At 30.2% G+C, this 18,111-nt stretch overlaps 1 protein-coding gene and 1 non-coding gene across 2 annotated transcripts in view; one reads left to right on the top strand and one right to left on the bottom strand.

Moving 5' to 3' along the window:
* The window catches only part of Atg10 (Autophagy-related 10), a 159,862-nt gene extending 142,038 nt beyond the window's left edge, over nucleotides 1–17,824 (top strand). Inside the window, exons 3-6 of the mRNA XM_076393911.1 lie at nucleotides 15,658–15,805; nucleotides 15,877–15,962; nucleotides 16,024–16,106; nucleotides 17,605–17,824. Of these exons, the coding sequence (XP_076250026.1) occupies nucleotides 15,658–15,805; nucleotides 15,877–15,962; nucleotides 16,024–16,106; nucleotides 17,605–17,689 (402 nt within the window). The 3' untranslated portion in view covers nucleotides 17,690–17,824. The remainder of the gene's footprint in view (nucleotides 1–15,657; nucleotides 15,806–15,876; nucleotides 15,963–16,023; nucleotides 16,107–17,604) is intronic.
* LOC143192123 (U6 spliceosomal RNA) lies at nucleotides 7,657–7,763 on the bottom strand. Its single transcript, XR_013004744.1, has one exon. It is a non-coding gene; the product is annotated as a U6 spliceosomal RNA (small nuclear RNA).
* Nucleotides 17,825–18,111: the final 287 nt, after the last annotated feature.

Here is an 18,111-nt window from a genome sequence, read left to right as displayed (position 1 = left end):
CATAACATCATAATAAAATATCAATTTACTGAAATTTAGCGAATGTTTCCGATTTTCTCTGATTTAGGCATCATTCTATACCAAGGATAATAGATATCCATAAGTTTTCATGTGTGTGAAATTTATTATATTTATTTTTAGCTCATAAAATAAGTAGTTGAAATGTAGTTAAACTGTCATTTTAAAACAGTATAACATAAGTGGGTTTAATATATTCAATTCGAAATTAATAACATTGCTAAATCTATGTTATTTATTATGTCATTGTCTAATTGAAAGTAATAAAAGAACATAGAACGTTGTAATATTCTTAACTATTTGCTAGTATCCAAATCATTCCAATAGTGTACATTATCAAAAAAAAATCATGTCAGGTCACATATAAAAGATTAACTTTTTATAGATATAGGGCGAAAGAAGAATATGCATTCAGAGGACATCAGTAGAGTTAGAGATATCCTATCAACCGTCTCGAAAATAGTAGTTACCAGAAAACTACTTAATAATTTTTTTCTGTTGATTTTTTAGAAACAATTGAATTTCTATATAGAAAAAATATTTCTAAATAAAATTAAATTTTTTGGCGTTTTTCTAGAAAATATTAATCTAGTACATCATTTATTGTGCGTTATAATTTTTTTTTATTAGAAGTACCATATCTAATAAAAAAGAATTTAAATTGTTTTATTCTATATATGACAATTATTTGATAATTATTAATTTTTTCAGAAGATTGGGGGTTTTAATTTTTGTTCTTGGTAGGCAAATAGCAATAGCGTAAAATCGTAGAAGGAATAACCATTACACTCATGCCACATTTCGTTTGCATAAGATCGGATGCATTCTGGACCATGTTTTGAAGTAGTAGTTCCCTTTCAAATGAACTCTAGTTGTTAATCCAACTTATAATAAATGTTTTAATATTATTAGTTATTTATTACCATTAATTTCTATTAGGTAAATAAATTATAAACATATTTTAATCGCTTTAATAAATAGTAAAATTGTATATTATAATGAAATTATTTCTTCTATATAAGAATTTATCAAAATTGTTTATGTGGTCTTCCCTTAGATAATTTAATATTGCTAACAGGTAAATTTTTTGCACATATATTTCAGAAAACTATTTTATCTTTTAAAAGCGTACTTTTAAAATGTCGCGAATTTTACTTCGAAAATATACACTGATGGAAGATATTATTTTACAGATAATGATGTCGGGCATTATGCACTATAGAGCTCCATATACTATATAGTACTTATATTAATAAAACATGTGTTTTACTAACGTAAGTACTGGTATATAGTGGTGATATTTTGCGCACAGAGCATCTGTAGTTTTATATGTATACTTTGAAGACTTTTAATTTTTTAATATACCTTACAACATTATGGCGTTAATGTGCTATATAAATATATTTATAATTATTAAGAACATATTTTGCTCATTAGTGTTTATGCTTTTTTTGAGCTAGTTGATAGAAGAAAACTAAAAATACTTTTGCCCTGTAATACAATTTGTTGATACATTAAAAATGTTTAATAGAAAATAATAGTGAATACTTGGGTGTAAAGAATAATATCTGATGGTTGATATCATTGTAACATGTTCTTAGTATATTCTGGAATTATATATAAATTAATATACAACAGATGGTGTTATTTTGTACTAAGTTGCAATGGGTATTCTCCTAAACAACTTCATATTGAAGGCTCACTGACATGCTTCACTTTTAAGTATCTCATTTCGTCGAAGGGTGAACAAAACATTTTTCAGTAAGTTGAAACGTAAAAAACGTAAAGGAACGTAAAAGTATCTCAGTTTATACGCAAAAAGTGTAGTGAGTACATGTTTACGTGACCAGACAAAAAGACTGCATCTCATTTTTATTAGTGTTTTAAAATTATTTCCCCTTATTTTACAACAGTCCTTTTGAATTTTTGGTCAAAAACTAGTGCAGAAATAATACGTAAGTGAAAAATTAAGTGCGTGAAATAAACAATGTATTTATTTCATTTTTTTATCCTCTGGATATAAATAAAATAAAATATTAAAAATCTAAAAATGGCAAACCACAGCGATTTAAACAAATCACCTGCTCACTTTGATGTAAGATTAGAACAATCAGCAATAACACAAACTCCACCATCAGAATTGACTGCAGTCATTAATAAAAAAACGATTGAGAAGCCCAGAAGAAGAAATTCCGAGAAAACAAACAAGGATCAGTGACTATTGGTTACAGAAACCAATAGAGACAAAAAAAGCTTTAGCGACCTATCGGAAGAAATTGAAGAGAATATACAACCAAGCCCTGAAAAAGTTGTTCCCAAACTACCACCAATAACAGTTTATAAGGTAGGAGTAATAAAACACATCCATGGCCTATTGAAAATCATCACTACGAACTACACAATTAAAACAGTGAGCTATGAAACAATAAAAATTCAATTGTTTGAAGCGGAGCACTTTAAAGGTCTAGTAAAAGAACTAGACGAAAGAAACACTCAGTAGCATACATTCAGGCCTAAATCTGAAAGAACATTTAAATTCGAACAATTAAAAGAATTACATCACGGGACGGGCTTTAACACCACCAAGATAGCCCTAGCTGAACAAGGCCACAAGGTCGTAAATATTCACAATATACGACATCGCACAACAAAACCCTCTGCTTATGTTCTATATTGATTTAAAACTTAATGGAACTAATAAAGCGATGTATAAAATCACCAAATTACAAAACAACATTATTAAATGCGAACCATCACCCACAAAAAGAATTATACCACAATGCACGAGGTGTCAAACGCACGGTCACACAAAAACTTACTGTCGCAAATCGTTTAGATGCGTAAAATGTGCAGGTGAACACAAAACAGGAGAGTAACGGAAACAGGAACTGTAACGGAAATCATCCAGCGAACTACAAGGGCTGCGCAGTTCACAAACAACTGCAGCAGAAAGTATATTCTGCCTTAAGAGAAAAAAGGCATCAACCGCAACAAAAACAATCCACACCCACCAGTTTACCCACCCGACCAAGTCAACCATATATAACTTATGCGCAAAAAAACTGGTGAACCAACATATTGGCCTTAGAAACAAAAAAAAACAAAGAAATAAAAAGCCAGTTACTATAGATTTCTGTATTACAAAATATATTGATACAAAAAAGTGTCACGCAGAATCATGTTTGGACCTGTCTTCTGATCATTCACCAATAATAGTAACACTTTTTTCAAAAATTGCCATCAAAGATAAACCCCCTCTCTGTACAATAATAGAACTAACTGGTCCTCATTTAGAGAAAACTTAGACCGAAACATCTCTCTAAACTTACCGCTACAAACTGAAATTGACATAGAAATGGCAGCAATAAACATTACAACAAATATACAGGAGGCAGCATATTCCGCGACTCCTAACAATGAAACATTTCCAAGAAAAAATACACATATATCATGTACAATACAGAAAAAGATAGCAGAAAAAAGAAAGTTACGACGGAATTGGCAACAGCAAAGGACTGAAGAGAATAAGAGAAAATTTAGGGCAATAAAGAGAGCTGAAAAAACTAATTCAAAATGAACAAAACCAAGGTATTCAAGAATACCTAGAGAATTTGACACCAACTGAGGCTACAGACTATTCGTTGTGGAAAGCAACAAGAAAGCTTAAGAGACCCCAGCAGCATAACCCACCTATTAAAACAAGCGAAAATAATTGGGCTAGAAGCAATAAAGAGAAGGCCGACATATTCTCAAAACTAGCTTTCTGGATTCGCCATTTCAAATGGTCTTAATGCACGAGAAATTAACGGTCAAAAAAGTTAAACAAACAATAATGAGAAAAATTAATATTAAAAAAGATCCTCGTTATGACTTAATTACTGGTAAAATTTAAAAAGAACTATCATAAAATGGTATGGAACTATTAACATTTATATTTAATGCTGAGCTACGAATTAATTACTTCCTTAGCATCTGGAAAGTAGTGAAAATACTAATGATTCTTAAACCAGGAAAAATACCAGAAGGTGTGACCTTCCTCCCGCGTATAAGTTTATTACCGATTATCTCGAAAGTTTTTGAGAAACTATACATCAAGAAGCTAAACTATATAATAGAAAAAAGAAAAATTATTCCAGAACATCAGTTTGGGTTTCGCAATAAGCATGGGACTATAGAACAAGTGCACAGACTTGTAAACAAAATAAACACTGACCTAAATGACAAAAGATTTTGTTCGGCTGCTTTTCTAGAGATATCTCAGGTTTTTGACAAAGTATAGCATATGGGCTTGCAGGTTAAACTAAAGAAACTTCTTCCTCATCCGGACTATCAGTTACTAAAATCGTATCTCACTGATAGACATTTTTTTGTAAATCAAGGCGATGAACCTACCGAATTAAATCCCATATATTCAGGAGTTCCGCAAGGTAGTTTACTGGTTTCAGTACTGTATCTTCTGTATACGGCCGATTTGCCCACCACAAAAATAACTATTGTGGCAACATACGCAGACGACACAGCAATCTTGGCATCCCATGAAAATCCGGTCATAGCATCAATATAACTACAAACCCACCTGGATCAAATACAGTCAATGAAACAAAATCCACCCATGTAACCTTTAGCCTGCGTAGAAGAACATGTCTACCAATGAATATCAATTATCGTGAATCAACTCCCTCAAGCAGAGCAAGTTAAATATCTTGGTATGCACTTGGATCGACGCCTAACCTGGAAGAAGCACATACTCTATAAACGAAAACAACTTCGACTGAAATTATGTCAAATGTATTGGCTCATCAGGCGCAAATGCAAGTTATTATTAGATAACAAGGTGTTGCTGTATGAGTCTATACTCAAGCCTATTTGGTCATATGGAATCCAACTATGGGGTACCGCTAGCAAATCTAATATATCCATCATTCAACGGTTCCAAAATAAAGTACTGCGTGCCATTGTTGATGCTCCGTATTAAATTTCAAATAAATTGATACAACGCGATATTCCTCTAGAACCTGAATCAGACTGATTAATTAAGATAATATTTTATACTGAAGATCGCTAATCGTTAATGAAGTGATTTTCTGCATTCCATGTAAATATAATATAGACATAAGAAATACTTATTGCCTACAGGGCAGATTGTAGAATCACAGAGAGTAAAAAAAAGCTTATACCGAGTAAATCACTTTTGGGGGAAGTTTTTACTATTTTAATTTAATTTGAAGAAAAAGGCAGTTTAGCATTATCAAATGCTGTGTGAAGCTTATAGCAATCATGCGCCATCGACGACGTTTTAAAAGTGGTGATATTGACACCGAAGGCAAAGAGCGTTCTGAGCAGCCGAAAAAATTTTAAGACCAAGATCGCTATCGATTACAATTGGTGAGCATTGAGCTGAGCATTGCGCGCAAAACGGCAGGTATATTAGTAGATACAAAACAACGTTATTCATCAGCATGATAACGAGCGATCACATGTTGCAAAACCGGTGAAAACATACTTGAAAACATTAACACAGGATCTTACACGCCATACTCTCCAGAGCTTGCTTTTGCAAAAGAAGTAGCTATTGAATAAAGAAGAGACTATTGATGCTTAAGATAATTTCTTAATATACACCAATAAAATACATTGTACCGATTTTTCACAATTAAACTTTCCGGTCTTGTCCAGCTTGGTTACTGACGTGATTGGGTCAACGAGTTTTACACTTCGAATCCTCGACTATCGCAAGAGTACGAGGATTGTTCTTACATTCTATTCGGACATATATTTCATATTCTGGAACCATAATAGCTATAGTTGTCAGAATTATTTTTTTATTTTATATCCCTGAATGCTAAGTCTAAATACCAGAAGAATACTTACTATACAGTAAGTAATTATACATTAATATTACTGTCAACACTACAATATATCGATTGAAATAAGAAGTATATAAAAAAGTTGTTATAGTAAAGATAAAAATAACGCGAAATGCGTGATTTTAATGTCTCACCATCCTCTTGTAGCTGAAAGCTTACATTGTGACTATAAAATACGAATCGAGTTATTTGAAACTTGACTCATGTGAATGAATGTGAACTGTTGGACCGGTCCCATATTTTATTTCTAGTGGTTTTTCTTTTATTGAATAGAACATGAGTATTTGAGCGATGATTGTAGGTTTATAATTATTTATAGCGACAGACTTTGAGCAATTAATTTATCATTTTTTTGATTTTTTTCCAAAAAATAAATGTCTTAACTTATATTACGAAAGGTTATGGTAGAATAAATATATGACTTATCGTGAGTCACATGTTTTTTAATATTTTATACTAGGTAATATAATATATCATTCTTAGTAAAACTGCACAATTTGAGGAAACATCTGTTGATATATTCTGTACTGACTCTTAAGTGTTGCGGAAAAACTTGTTCAAGTATCCAAGCCAATATAAAATTGCTAATACTACTATTAATAGATCTCAATAAAAAGATTATTTTAAAACACTAATAGCGGAAGTGATTCTGCTATAAATAAAAAATAACATTTACATTTACATTACATTATATTTTTCTATAATTATTTTGTTTTCAGTGAAAATGTTTATGCTATATAACAGGTCAATTGAAAAGTCCCCGGCCTGTTTGTTACCCTTAAAAGATGCGAGTATAAATTTGACAGCTATCGGATCATTATTTTGTGAATTATAGCATTTTGAGTGAAGCAACTTTTGTTATTGTAAAAAAAATGGATAAAAAGCAATTTCGGGTGTTGATAAAATATTGCCTTTTGAAGGGAACAAATACAGTTGAAGCAAATACTTGACTTGATGCCGAATTTCCGGACATTGCCCAGGAAAATCAACCATTAAAGATTGGTATGCTAAGTTTAGATGTGGTGAAATGAGCACCGAAGACGATGAACGCAGTGGACGACCAAAAGAGGTTGTTACCGACGACAACATTTAAAAAATCCACAAAATAATTTTGTAGGACCGTAAATTGAAATTGAATGAAATAGTAGAAACTCTGAAGATATCAACTAAGCGTGTACATCATATCATTCACGAATATTTGGGTATAAGAAAGCTCTGTGCACAGTGGGTGCCGCGCGAGCTCACTTTTGACCAAAAACAACGACAAGTTGATGTCTCGGAGCAGTGTTTGAAGATGATCAAGCCTAATAAACCCGAGTTTTTGCATGGATATGTGATAATGGATGAAACATGGCTCTATCATTTCACTCCGAAGTTCAATGGACAGTTATCCGAGTGGATTGCACACGATGAACCCGTTCCAAAGCGTGGGAAAACGCAACTATCGGCTGGCAAGTTTATGGCGTCTGTATCTTGGGATGCGCATGAAATAATTTTCATTGACTACCTTGAAAAAGGAAGGACCATCAACAGCGACTATTACATAGTATTATTGGACCTGTAGGCTCCCCAGTGAGCGTTGGAGAGTAGTTTTAACGTTTTTATGTCGGTGGAGTATTTTGCTATAATATAATATTGCAGATGGACCAGACAGGTTCGCTCTTACTCAGAAAGCTCTCTGGCAGTTAGAAAAGATTGTTTGAATGACAACATATTTCGATTTATTTGCCAATGAATTAGTTTGTCAAGTATTACTGAGCTTTTAACGGAATAAAAGTGTAGAACCTTCACGATTTGGTGTGTCATATTCTCGCAGAGGCCTTGTTAATCCTCTCTGTATCCTTCCAATTTTAGTATATATACCGCCGAAATGAGTACAGGCCAAAGTTTGTTTTAAAATTAGTTCAACAGTTGTCTCGGAGGTTTAAAAAGCGTTTACATGAACTAAATGCATCCCAAGGCTAGTACTTTAATAAAGGCGAAATAAATTTGGAAAATAAATAATTTAGTATTATATTTTAAATAAAAAATTAATAAATTAAGAAGAGAAGTTAATAAATATACTTCTAGTATATTTAGAGAAAGGTTAGAACTTTCCTGATACTATATATGATGTTGATATACGGAGGTACATAATGCAGTATAATAGTAATTCGTATATTTTAATTTTGCATATTATTTAATAGTCTTCAGTGCATGACACATTTTATAAGCAAGATTATCTAGCTGTACTCCTAACAGAAAGTTCCATTTATGAAGATATGAATTTGCTAGGGTCCCATGGTAAAGATAGGATATTTTAAAGAATACACAATGACAACTGAACAGAAATATTTCGTTCTATAAAGGTCTCGCTTTATATACTGTATTTTTGATTTTCAGTTAAATAAAACTTTAAACTTTCATTTAAGTTAAGAAGTAACAAAGCTAGAAATTATAATTAAATCATTCAGTTAATTTAATCAATTTTAAAGTTGACAAAACAATGAAATGTTTCCTGAATAAAACGCGACAAGTTTTTTAAGGAAAAAATCCTTAAATTTACTGATTTTCATCGGCACTGAAGCCGCTTATTGCTCACGGATAAATATAAAATAAAAAATATCTCCGCGAAACTGTCTGTCTGAACTGGGAGATCAGACAAAAAATTAAATTTAGGCTTTGCATTTTTTTTCGTATTGCTGTTGGCCAACTTTCTCCGATAAAAATTATTTATAGCCACTCTGGTTGGCATTTTTTTTGAACATGTTAACTTCTCCGAAAATATACGGCACGTAGCTCAGAAAATGATTTTTTTTATTTACTCTTATTTGCAAGCATTCAAAAAATTTTATTTGATGGCTTTGCGCCAAAAAGATATGGTTTGATTAATATTGAGGAATTTGAAAGCGATTTCTAAAAATAATAAATGCGCCTACGTTAATAAAGATTGGTGTCTAGCAGTACTCCCCTTTTCCGAACAATTATTTTCATTTTTGTAATTTATTTTTTATATATTTATAATATCTATAAGAATTCCGAATTAAGGACAACTTAAACTTAAATTTTAGAGGTAACTTCAAACAAAATAAATAGCTGTTTGGCGGACCAATATTTTTTTATAACATTTTTATTACATACGCTTAGTACAATCTTAATTTACAATTAATTTATTACTACTTTTCCTATGTACTTGGATTAATTACGAAGCAAGACGAGTGCGAGAAAATACATCAATATGTATTCCTCAATTATAAAATTATAATTATTTATTAATTATTAACTTATAGCTATAGTTTACACTAATAGTACACACTAAATGTTCACACAAGTTCGTATGGTTTCGTTCGTTTCAATCTCCTGACATCCTGCGCGCTGTCCAGCAGTTGTATCGCTTCCACGTTAGTATGATTTAGTAATCTTCTTTCGTGTTTCAAGGCGAAATCCTGCACAACTTGGTTACATAGCGATAGGTATTGCTAATAAATCGAAGAACCTTGTTTTGACAGCGTTGTATGACTGTTGATTTGAATTTTTAGTGCAACCCCATATTTGCACTCCATAGGTCCAAATTGGCTTTATAATTGTATTATAGAGTATCTTCCGACTAACCAATATAGTTGTTATATAGTTATTTTGGTTCTAATGTGCTTTGCTCTTTGTCTAAAGTTATGCTTCCAATTTAGGACCAATATTTGACGAATATAGCGGCTTGAATAGAGATATAGTCTATCTAAAGAAGTTTTGTACATACGTCATCAAGACGTTTAATGTATTGCCTGGCACAATTTGTAAATTCGTTTTAGAAGTATACAATATTTCCCAACATTTCCAACCCCCATATACATATATACATGACATATATAAAATGACTTCATTAAATTAACTCCTGTACAAAATACTATTTTATATAATCAGATCGGATGGTGTTATTTATAAGTTTTAGTCTACGCATTTTACTGTCACTTCGCATATTTAGCTCATTAGCGAGTACAATGGCATGCACTGACACTCTTCCCAAGTATTTCACACAAATACGTTGAATAACACTCATTATTGGTTCTAGAAGAATATCGCGTTGTATCACTTCATCTTCATATCTTCATCATATTTATATATGTACAATATACCCAATGGTCACTTATGGCATGATGACTCATGGCAAAAATAGTGTTATGATAACAAAAGTTGATGAAAAAAGGTAAAGGTTGGAATAACAATTGATTAGGTTTTATTAGATATAAAATTTATTAATAATTCATTGAATGGTTATGGATAATTCAACAGGAATGGTTAATAACACCTTCGGTTTGGATGAACTGGATCAGACACATTGAAGAAGAAATTGACAAATTATGAAATTAACAGCTTAGTTATTCACTTGAATTAAACTTTAGAAATATGATATGATTCAATGCTGCCAATTTCTAAGACAGGGTGATGAGACTGGAAACAACTAAATGTGAGTATATAATTAATATACGATAACTATAAGAAATGTTATTGTAGAGTGTAAAAAATGTATGTGCTAGATATGTGTGTAATTGTTCAGAATATAAATGAGCATTTGGTTGAAAAGTATCAGGAGAGAAAACATATTAACTGTTTTGCAGATATTACAAATGTATTAAGGATAATGCAGTAATTTAACCTAATTTTATCAAGAATTATGTATACAGGTATCAAGACAACAAATTAAGAAGAAATACAGTGATATCAAAATGTCTTTACAAGTAAAGACTATACCATAGGACACGTGAATTAAGTGTAAAAGATAAATATGCTCTCTAGAGAGAATAAAATACATTAATTAGATATAAAACTGTTAATTAGGTGGATTAGGCCTCCGGTGGATACAACTACATAAAGAACGCGCCTAAAATTCTAACATATGGGTGGCATTCTCAACCCTAATCTACAAACTATTATAACTGTGTACTTAATTGTAGTTTTAAGTCCTTCGATAAAATATGAATTAGATTCACTATAATGTTAAAATAAATTATATTTGATAACAGTATTTTTGTTAATTTTTTTTTGGATTAGAATTTTGTTATATGTCAAAGCCAAAATGAACTAAAACTCAGAGTTGATACAGCAACATTACGGCATTTTGACGTCACGAATTTAAATGACGTGTGTTCAAAACCTCTTTTACTTCAATACGTCGCGTTACAAGATTTATTTTGTTTTCATTGAAATGCTCCATGAATTATGAGTATTCATTATAAAAAGTTCCACAATTTACAATTAAAATATTTCTCCATTTATGCGGTAAAATCATGACAATACACCCCCCCCCCCATACACACAAGGATTATTGGTTGTTGAATATTTTTACAAAAATAATGATTATTATTTGGATAAAGTCGTCCTTACGGATGAAGTTCTAATGACGGTTAGTTAAAATTGCAGCTTTTCAAGAATTTTACAAGATGCAATCGTATAATCCCATATTGTAAAATTATTGATTGCATTTGTATTTAAATTACATGATATCCGTTGGTAGCCTACACATTTCTAAATATTGAAACCAATATTCGTTTGCTATTATTTTTTTAGTGTTGCGTCATGTGTTCTAAATTAGGTAATATTAATGCGCAATACTAATAATATTACAATAATGAATTTAATTCTAGTCTATAATTAATCTGTAATTAAAATAGATAACAAAACTAATGTCCTACAGAGATATCTATGCTTATATTCTCAGTAAGCTATGTTACTTATGTTATAGAATGTTTTACATTCTTGATTTAATTAACCTGGGGTTGTTGAGATGCTGGATGATTGGATGTGCCACAGTATTTTGATAAAGTTTACACAAACTCTACACTATATAATCAACTATTATTAACTGATATATATATATATATATATATATATATATATATATATATATATATATTTATATATATATATATATATATATATATATATACATATTTATATATATATATATATATACATATACATATATATAAATATATATATATATATATATATATATATATATATATATATTTATATATATATATATATACATATACATATATATATATAAATATATATATATATATATATATATATACTGGATGAAATAATTAATCTGTTATATATCGGTTATTGGTAACCTTAAAAAATGTATTAATAAAGCATATTTGGCTCAATTTTTTCAAATTAATTACATTTTACATATCCTTATCACAATCTTAATTTATAAATTTAATTTATTAATATTGTTCAATTGTACTTGCATTAATAAACAGTCAGAACAAGAGTGGTATAAAACATTAGTATATGTTTTCCAAATTAAAACAAAATTGGATTACTTAAGCTAAACTTAAGATTGAACACATTAAACATTGAATATACTATATAGATTCATGTGGTTTGGTTCCCTTTAATCTTCTGATTTCCTGCGTGTTGTCCAGTAGCTGTGTTGCTTCTAGGTTGCCGTTCGTGATTTAGCAACCTTATTTCATGTTTTAAGGCAAAATCTTGGATCACTTCGTAAATCCATTTGATTTCGAGGTCATCGGGCAGTCGGTTACGCACCGATAAGCGTTGATAATTAAGCGAAGAAATTTATTTTGGTATCGTTGGATTAGATGTTGGTTTGAGGTTTTAGTGCAACCCCATTACTGAAAATAGGCTTTATAACCGACTAATAAACCGATATCTTTGATTATAATTCATGTTTATTGATGATGACGATTTTGCTCAAATGATAAATCGCTCTATAAAAATGCATTCAAATGTTAAAAAAGTTATGTTAAAAAAATCTATCTATATTTTTCTTAAATCAAAGATTTGTTTAACTATAATTTACACTAATTTTCAAAAATTAAGATAGAAACTTTAAAATAAGAACAAAACAAATAGATTGGGTTCTGAATAGTATGTTACGTACTCTAGTGTATGAAAAAAATCTTCGAAGGTCACGTAGATAGTTTTGTATCCATTTATTTATTCATGTCACAGAAGTTCTGGTTCATTAAATCGCGTTTAAAATGACCATCCCAGATCAGAATATTTTTGCATATTTTCCTTGCTGCTGGTCCATTAAGAAATGCGTCTTAAACAAGTATTATTGTTGATCTTTATTGTTGTTTTGTTTTAAATCTCATAATGATATAATTTATCTTCCACGAGGGTTACTGACACTTGATGAATCTACATTTTTAACAACTTTATCGTAACCTTTTCGTGGGAATTCTTGATTATATTTTTAAATGTGGTTTTATTGTTATTTCTTTCTTGTAAATAGTATGATACAACGTACCTCATGAAAACGATTGATACATTATTGAACAACTTACTAATAATCACTAGTGTATTCATTAATATTTACTACGCTTCATGTTATATAATGTATCATCTTCTATGAAGATGACGGGTAGTAATTGTATAGTTTTCTGGCAAAAGTTATTTTTTTCTGGGAATTTTCAAATATGCCCTATGAATTATATTCGAATTTATTTTCCGAAGTGACTTTACTTGTTTCGATTTTAATACTTTATATAATGATATACACTATATAGACAAGTTATGTTTATTATCATTAGTGTTTTTATGTTCAATTTTATATATTAATATGTTAATATTAAACATCTGTTTTATAAATTTTACTCAATCAACTGCTTATTTTTGAATTCTGAAAAATTGTGAAATCGGGTTTGTTTTGATGTATTTGGATTGAAAATAATAATTTTGCATTTTCTTTTAATTCTTTTTTTAAGGGGCGGTAGAGCTCTGAAACTGTTAGTTATTTTATACGTTTCATTTATTTCAACCTGTAACATATCTTTCGATCTAAATCACAAGAAAAAGGGTATTATTCATCTGGATATCTCAATGTAACTAGGTATACTAACAGGTCAATTGAAAAGTCCCCGGTCTACTATAGTAAAACCCATTTTTTGGCAAAATTAGTTCTTTTGAGATCTGAGAACAGAAAATAGTCGCTGGGGGCCAGATCTGGAGAATACGGTGGATGAGGAAGCAATTCGAAGCTTAATTCATGGATTTTTGCCATCGTTTTCACTGACTTGTGACACTATGCATTGTCTTGGTGAAGCAACACTTTCTTTTACTTCAAATGCGGCCATTTTTCGTCGATTTCGTGCTTCAAAGGTCCAATAACGCTATGTAATAGTCGCTGTTGATGGTCCTTCCTTTTTCAAAGTTGTACAAAATACGGACCCTATAACCTTGCCAGCCGACTGTTGCGTTTTCGCACGCTTTGAAACGGGTTCATGGTGTGCAGTCCACTTGGATGACTGATTGGACTTCGGAGTGAAATGATGGAGCCATGTTTTATCCATTGTCACAACCTTCGTCGGTAACAACCTCTTTTGGACGTCCACTGTGTTTACCGTATTCGGTACTTATTTCACCACATCTAAACTTAGCATACCTATCGTTGATGGTTCATTTTCCTGGGGCAGTATCCAAAAACTTGGCATCAAGCGAAGTTTTTGCTTCAACTGTATATCTTCCCTTTAAAAAGCAATATTTTATCAACACGCGAAATTCCTTTTTATCAACTCAACTCAACTTGATCTAAAATCAAAGAGTTAGATTTATCAGACAATCATAAAGTCAATTTGGACTTATGGGGTTGTACTCAAAATTCAAATCAACTAATCACGCAACGCTGTCAAAACAAAATTCGTCGATTAATTACTAATGCCTATCGCTACGTAACCAACGATGATCTGGAAATCAAATGGATTTGCGAAGTTATATAAGCTTTCGCCTTAAAACATGAAAGAAGATTACTAAATCATACTAACGTGGAAGCAATACAACTACTGGACAACGGGCAGTAAATCAGAAGGTTGAAGAGAACCAAACCATACGAACTTATATAAAGTGTATGTAGTATACGTTTAGAGTAAACTATAGCTTAAGTTATCGTAATTTTATAATTGAGGAATGTACAAATGAAATCTAGTAATAAATTAATTTATAATTAAGAGATTACTAAGCATATCTAATAAAGATGTTATAAAAAAAAACTTATCTATAAAATAAAATATTTATAAAGTAAAGTAATTTTAAAAAAATTTTAAACCCTATAAATGTAATATAAGGTGATAAGAGAGATCATAAGGCTGGCTATTCTCTTTTGAGTTCATTCAATTTATCAAGGTCAATTTACATAGCACAAAAAGAAGCTTAAGAAAGATTATCAATCATTATCAAAATAAGATAAGTTGATTTTGGATTGACAATATTGCAGTTATGCCAAGAAAAAGCAGTAAAGTTGTAAAATCACATACGGTGAATTGAAGGTAGTCAAAAATAACTCTAGTTTGCAGATTCCGGTATAAACAACGCTGTTGAGAGTGTAAGGCAGTCAATGGCGGGCTGACGGTGCTGTGAACTAACATATTCTTTTGGAACTATTCTGCTGAACTGAACTGCTTACAGTTCACGGCAAACAAAAGTGGATTGAAGTAGTTGCTCAGCCGTAGGTTAATGAAATTTCAAGCAATTATATTTGGGAAACTTTTCCGTACAGGGTATATTATGAAAAAAGTAGCTTGGCGAACTAATGTGCAGTTAGCAACGTTAAAATATTAGAAGTAGTGGTGGTTAGAGATAAATAAAATTATTTAAAGAAATAGTATCGAAAACTATTATACGAATACAATATCTTGTATTTAGAAATAATTATACAGTTAATAAGTTTATCTTAAAGAACGTTAAAAAATAATTTTATTAATTTGTTTTAAAATATTTAATTTTAAATGCACTTTTTAATCCAGCCATTTTATCTTTACAGAGTTTAGATCAGAAATTCTTAATGAAAAAACAACCCCTCTACTTAGATGGACCGGATGGGACGAAAGTTTTAGTCACTTTTGAATATCATATAGTTTACAATATAAGCTACGGGGTACCAGTGCTATGTTTTAATATTTGGAAGCAAGGTAGTATTCACCAGTATTCTACGAATATATTCTACGAATCTCAAGAATTGATTATTTTATTATTTTTACAGATGGTTGCATGTTGACGTTAGAGGAATATTGGTCAATGAATGCAAATATGAACGACTCCAATGTTTACGACACTTTAACGCAGATGGTAAAATATGTTTCCTCGATCTTATTATATATTAACAGAATGTTTCCGTTTTCATATTTAGGACCATCCGGTCTTATGCAGGCCATTTTTAACCCTTCATCCATGCAAAACAGCTGAGATAATGCAACCCTTTTTAACTGAAAGGTATAGTATGAATTTGGCTTCACTTTATAATATTTACGGCAAATTAAATAAATTGTTCAGTTTTTCGAAGGCACAATATTAACGATAAATGTCGATTACTTTCGAGTTTATTAGACGAGAAATGAATAATTGTTTCTGGATTACAGCACATAAGTGCGCAATATAACATTGGATCATTATTATCATCATCTCAATTAATTTTCTCCTTTAACTGTAATTTGAAAGTAGGGTTTTATGAGTTCAAACGTTCTCTAAATGGAATCATTTTATTTATTTTTATTAGATCTTCACCTCACCTCACATTAACTCACATCATCCCTATTTCTCTCGTAAAACTGCTTTTGTATGTATGGATCTCTATCCATCCTTTCTTTATCTACATATAAATTAAAAGAAAAGATCAAAACAAATGGATGTGGAATGTGGAAATGGATACCAAGAAGTTTCAAACAACACTGTTAATTACTAGCTATATACTAAATTATCGTCATAAATATATCTTCTAATTTATAATTGTATATTACTTTCTGTCGTATTCCTTGATGATATAGATTATAATTAAATTACACTCTTGAATTTAATGAAAATTACTAATACAAACATATGTTTTTTTGAAAACATAACTTTTTGCTATCTTTCTAGCAATGTTCCTCAATATTTAGGAAGAAATAACACCAACTCAAATTTCACACATAACGAAGGCATTGGAAATGGATTAAAGTAAAAAATAACAAATAGGTGTTTTTTAATTTATCTTTTTTAGATTCTTTTTGCTTACTTATACTAGCTTATAGCAACAGAACTAATAATGTATGAGAAGACACTTTACCGTGATTAAAAAAACATACAAGGATACAATCGACCAATAGCTCCGATCCATTGAGATGTTGAACTTTATTCAAAACATGCTTAACACTTAATTACATAATAATATTTTAGTGAATTCGAGTTCGCGAATTTTTATCACAATGGAATATCGAAGTTTTATGAATTTCATTTACAGCAATCAATAAATATTCGCCTATATTAATTCATAGTAGTAATCAAAATATGTAATTTTTTTTCTTTATTTCTTTAATAGTTTTGCTTAAAACGTAGCATCAAATTAAATATATCTGGACATTGTGAATGTATAGTCTAAACTGAATGAAAATACACAAGTTTACGCCTAAAATCTAAAAATAATAATAAAAAAAAAATTTTGAAGAATTTAGTAGTTGTTTAGTATATTATTTATAGATCTAACAAGTTTATTTCATTAGTCAGTTCACCGATACATTTTAAAATTATTCAAAATCATGGGATAGTATCACTACCTATTTTAATTTTGTTGTTTATACAAAATATATGTAAACAATACAAATTATGTCTATTTTAAAGTATTTTAAAGGAAATAAATATATTTTTAAAGTGACTCGTGGATATCGTGAAAATGTTAATATTTTTCATTTTGATGATATCAATTATATATATATAAAAAATATTTTTCTTATTACAGCAAGAACTTGGTGGTCTCATGGCTAAGCGTCGTAGGACATTTTGTACATTTACGACTTTTGGAAGACTACATAAAGTGTTGTTGATTTAGAGAGAGAACGCTAAAGACTAATAAAAGTATTTTTATTTCTATTTATTTAGGATTTTTCAGTACAAACGTGCTATGTTTTATATATTCCTGGAATTTAATGACGAATAAATGTAAATTATTACAAAATAAAGATGGTTTTTATTTGTTGGCTTGTTTGGTAATCCAGTGAGAAATTGAAAGAATGTATGAAAATAACTATTGAAATTTGTTATAAATACATCCTATTATTTGTAAGTTTATATTTTTTATACATATCATAATTTTATAAAAGATTTAGTTGACATATATATAGAGTCCGAAGTGGCTAGTACTCTAGAGCAAAAGGCTCATTAGTTAATTATTATTGCTTAGGGCTAAATTTCAGTTGTCTATCTTTGAGTTTAGTTCAAAATGGCTTAAGATGGTTATTTTTTACAT

Source organism: Rhynchophorus ferrugineus, unplaced genomic scaffold (genome assembly GCF_030347505.1).
Source record: "Rhynchophorus ferrugineus isolate W39M unplaced genomic scaffold, kcgeb_rfMv2 rfM2, whole genome shotgun sequence".
Lineage (NCBI taxonomy): Eukaryota > Metazoa > Arthropoda > Insecta > Coleoptera > Curculionidae > Rhynchophorus > Rhynchophorus ferrugineus.
This window is presented reverse-complemented; position numbering and strand designations above follow the sequence as displayed.